The sequence below is a fragment of the Etheostoma spectabile genome, chromosome 21, assembly GCF_008692095.1.
Source record: "Etheostoma spectabile isolate EspeVRDwgs_2016 chromosome 21, UIUC_Espe_1.0, whole genome shotgun sequence".
In the NCBI taxonomy this organism is placed as follows: Eukaryota; Metazoa; Chordata; class Actinopteri; order Perciformes; family Percidae; genus Etheostoma; species Etheostoma spectabile.
Window position 1 is genome coordinate 7,061,415 of NC_045753.1, and position 4,736 is coordinate 7,066,150.

Sequence of the window (4,736 nt, forward strand, 5' to 3'; positions counted from 1 at the left end):
TATTTTAGTGAGAACTCATAAATAACTACAAATAACTAATGTTAAGGAAATCTGTTTATGTTTAGTAACGCGTTTCTGGATTTTTCCTTTTAAATATATATCAGCCGATATATTGGCATATAAATTTTTAAATAACCAAATATTTGTATCGTTATCAGCCTTAAAAATCCTTTATCGGTTGGGCTCTACTGTATATATGACTGCATGCTCTCATGGCTGAAATATGAACGATATACGTATAGTGCAGTGTAAAATCCAAAATGTCAACAGATGGCCTTCAGCTAGTGGGGGGTTTTGTTTTGTCCGTACTGCTCCAAGGCAACAACAACACCTGGAGCTTTGCGGTTCAACCAGAGCAAAGCACCAACCCTCCTCAAAGTTTCTGTTTTAAACAAACATGATAACGTTTCAAACGACGCAAATCTGCATTCACTTACTCAAACTCTCTCAAACAATACAAAACATTTTATTTACTTCAGAAAGCTGTGCATGTGTGTATGTTTCCTTTCTAAATATACATTTTTTTTCACAAATAAACAAAAATAGCAACTTTTGAGGGTTCAGTGACATGGTTTGAATTCCAACATTTTAGCCCTTGTCACGCACAGAGGGTTCAAATCCTGAACATACGTGCAGGGCGTCACTTAGGGGTGTCTTAGTGCAGTGGTTCCCAAACGTTTTCACACCTAAACGGTAGGGGTGGGAATCACCAGAGGCACCACGATACGATATTATCACGATACTTGGGTCACGATACGATATTATTGCGATTTTAAACATATTGCGATATTCTGCGATATATTGTACTCTATTACTTTTTCCAACTTCATTATTTTGTCCCCAAAGGAAAATATCGTCAACATCTGTTTGTTCATCTCACATGGATTTTATTGCTGTAAAATGTGACTGTCAAGCTGACTAACAACAAACACTTTCATGAATGTGTTATAAATGTTATACAACTGGCAAACTGAACTGTTTGCATTTAATTAAGGTGGATGCATCACAAGTCAATGCAACACGTTCTGCTGTTTTTAAACTTTCCTGAACTTTGAGTTTAACTTCTCTGTAGACCTTGGGTACGGCTGTATCCGTGAAAAAGCGGCGCGACAGAGTTACGTACCTTGGTTCCAGTGTTTTGTTGACAAAATCCCTCATTTTCCACAACGTTGTATGGACGCAGGTCTTTGCACATGAAGCAGGCGATGGTTTGAGTTATTTTCTTCGCTCGTTCTGAATTTGGAGGTAGCTTTGTCAAGCTAAGTGTGTCCAGTGTTGGTTGGTTTTTCGGCGGAGCTGGTTTAGCATTAGCTTTACCGTCCTCGGCTAACGCTAACTCTGGATGGTGGCGTGTAAGATGAGCCCTCATGTTGGTGGTATTCCCTGAGTATTTTATTTGCATACGACACTCCTTGCAAATCGCATGTCTCATATCCATCTCAGTTGTCCCCTCCTTGTTAAAAAATCCGAAAATTTCCAAACACTTGATTTAAATGCAGACGGTGCATTTCTGATTTCTCTCTCTAACGCTGACAATGTTTATTTTATCTACATCCTCCTGCACGCTGACAGTCACCCCGCTGACCTCACCAGAAACAACAGCGCCATCTGGTGGACTGAAGAACAACTGATTTGATTATTCTACTACCAAAAAGTTATTCTCATGTGCATTTTAAATAATAAAAAATCGATACTTGGCTTTTGTGTATCGATACAGTATCGCCACGGGAAATATCGCGATACTATGCTGTATCGATTTTTTCCCCCACCCCTACTAAACGGACACAAATTAGACCACAGACCGCCATTCTGTTTTTGTCCCTGGGTCCGCCAACTGGTAGGATTTTTGATTTTAGATAAGAGAAAATGACCCTAGTAGTCATACATTCTGTCATGGTGGTACTTATGGATAGATTATAGGGAAATGAAAGGATTCCCCTTTTTCTGGGAAACCCCTGGAAGCCATTTAAGGTCCCCTGGGGGTCCCCAGACCCCACTTTGGGAACCACTGTCTTAGTATGTTGTTGGGTTGGGTTTAAGAAGCCATTCATACACAGTCTGTTGGAGTGACCTCAAAGCGAGTGAGGTAGTTTGTTCATGAGTTATTTATTAGTTTGAAACTTTGTTTGTCTGGCATGAAAGTGAAGCACTGGATGGGTTACCGGGCAGTTTGTTTTGCTTCTAAGAAAAATAATTTGTTGCTTTCGCAGTATAACTGTAACCGTAAAACAATGTTTCTGATTAACCTCAAATGTAGAAATGTTTGTATCATGTTGTGCAATGTGGGAAATCACCAACCAGCAGCCAAATGCTGGTGAAGTTGGTCTTTGCCAGGTTATACCAGTAATGGGTTAATCTGGACTGTACTGCTGCAGAATGACGTGCCATGATGGATTTTCTTTTCTGTTCCAGTCCCATGCTGAGGATGTCCTTCATAACATTCTCCTCCAGAGCATCCACCATCATGAAACTGACAGAAAACAGGTAAATGAAGTTCAGTCAGACAACTCACGTTTGAAATGTTTACTATAACAGCAGAACATTGTGTTTGGCGGCCAGACTCCGACCTCATCACTCCCCGCAGTCTGGGTTTACATGAAATATTGCGAAGTGGTGATGAAGTAGCTTCCATTTCGCCGAAGCCTCAGGTTTTGCTGTGGTGGTGGTGGTGGTGGGGCTGAAAGCAGACAGCAATACAGGTGCAGGGCAGCAGCAGCATTGACAAGGCAGAGATAGAGAAATGTGCAGCTTAAATAGACCCCCAAATTGAGGGGTTGTGTTTGGTAAATGATACGGCGTGAGGCATGTCACGTGTGTGTACAGGGGTGCAGATAGAGTTGACTGCCTGAACTAGCTCGCAGGCTTCGCCCCATTTATGGCTGATACATTCTGTTCCGTTGTTTAACTGCAACTGACTAACCAAAGCTGAATTTGCGTTGTGTTAAATGTTATTCTAGCAAGGAATGCCCTTACACAAGAAGAAAGATCAGCCGTAAAGTAAACTGAAACTGTTGTACCAGAGTGAAAGCAGATGCTCTCTGAATGAAGATTATATAAAGCTGTTGTTTTGTGTGAGAGAGCATCACGGAAACTGGGTTTCTACTTCCAAACGGAGCTGTTTCTATCTTGCATTCATGCTCCGTTGACTAAAATGAATCAGAATCGGGTAAAAAACCTTCATAAAGCACAAAGACGTGTACATCTACACATTTGGCAGCAACCATAGTGCTTACTGTATTGGGAAGAGATAAGGGGAAAAACAGAAAAATGTCAAGAAGATGGATGAGTTTCCACACTGGGAGATAATGACACATACAACAAAGAAGCTGCAGTTTAAATCTTTCCTCATTGCAACTAACTCGGCTCTTTCTTCTCTGCAGAGTGAACATCAGAAAAGGGCTGAACTCTCTGAAAAAAGAGACTCCCGGTGGAGACACATTCATGCACCTCGGGTTGCAGAGGGTGAGCTTTTGTTGTAATGCTTATCTTAATCTTACACTGAGAATCAAAACAAATCAAACTCACTAAATATGAAGCTTTGGCAATAAAACATCTTCTTCTTTAAAGGCAAACGAGCAGATACACCAGGAGAACTTTGGTACGCATCAAAAGACTTGTTGTGAATACTTACATCAAGCTAAGTTATGCATCATGTGTGTTTATACACGTCCGTGTGCTTCTTCCAGGCACGGCCAGTGTGATTATTGCGCTGACAGACGGAGAGCTGCAGGAGCATCAGCTCATCACTGCGCAGCAAGAGGTAGCAACTCTAAACTGGCTGTGGTTATAGCACTGGAGAAATTAATACTTTCCTTGCTTGAATGCCAGATTTCTGGAACTTATTCTGTTTATTGCCCGTGTCTTCCAACAGGCAGAACGAGCCAGGTCTCTTGGAGCTATTGTGTACTGTGTTGGTGTCAAAGACTTCAATGAGACACAGGTAATGCCAATGTAATACAGCTGTGCCGTCTACAGCAGTTTCACACTTTCATGGCCGTTTTATATCCACTAAATGTTATGTATCTGGTTTGAAATAAAGATAATAGCACACAAGTACAGTACATCATGTGCACAGGAATCAAAACTTGTGGAAATTACTGTTACCTCCATGTTGCATAGTGTGTATTCAGTGGCCTCTGAGCAATTTGGCTAACCCATAATTTTAGATTTTCTGAACACCAATGCATTTTTTTTAACCCTGCCTCTTAGGATGCCAACACACAAAGCTGGACTGCAGAAATGTCTCTGACTTGAATAATACTCAACAATTAGCTTCAGCATGATGAGAAGGAGGATGATTCAGGTTCCTGTATTTAATGTGGAGGATATTTGAGAGCGTTTGAAGGCTGGTCGACCTCAAACCCAAGTTTAGTACAAGCTCCATTTGATTGATTGTCAATGGACCCATTATCTGACTGTAGATGTTGTTTGAGCATTATTCCTATTGGTATTCCCTGGATTTAGTGTGTGTGTGTGTGTGTGTGTGTGTAGAGCTGGACAAATTTAGGAAAAATACACAATATTTTATTTTATTTTATTGGACAAATTGAACATTAAATTGAATATTTTACATTACATTTTAAAGTGCTGTTTTCTACTAATACTTAATTTCAGATAACAAAAAACAAATCTGAGGGTCTTTTGCAATATGTCACAGCCTTTTGCGACGTGTTTATTACCATCCATCCATCAATCTTCATCCGCTTATCCGGTATCGGGTCGCGGGGGCAGCAGCT

The 4,736-nt window shown here is 40.8% G+C and overlaps 1 protein-coding gene across 1 annotated transcript in view; it reads left to right on the top strand.

Moving 5' to 3' along the window:
- Positions 1-4,736, top strand: part of antxr1c (ANTXR cell adhesion molecule 1c) — an 81,725-nt gene that overhangs the window by 12,251 nt on the left and 64,738 nt on the right. The window contains exons 3-7 of the mRNA XM_032502874.1: positions 2,413-2,484; positions 3,381-3,462; positions 3,568-3,598; positions 3,687-3,760; positions 3,872-3,940. Of these exons, the coding sequence (XP_032358765.1) occupies positions 2,413-2,484; positions 3,381-3,462; positions 3,568-3,598; positions 3,687-3,760; positions 3,872-3,940 (328 nt within the window). The remainder of the gene's footprint in view (positions 1-2,412; positions 2,485-3,380; positions 3,463-3,567; positions 3,599-3,686; positions 3,761-3,871; positions 3,941-4,736) is intronic.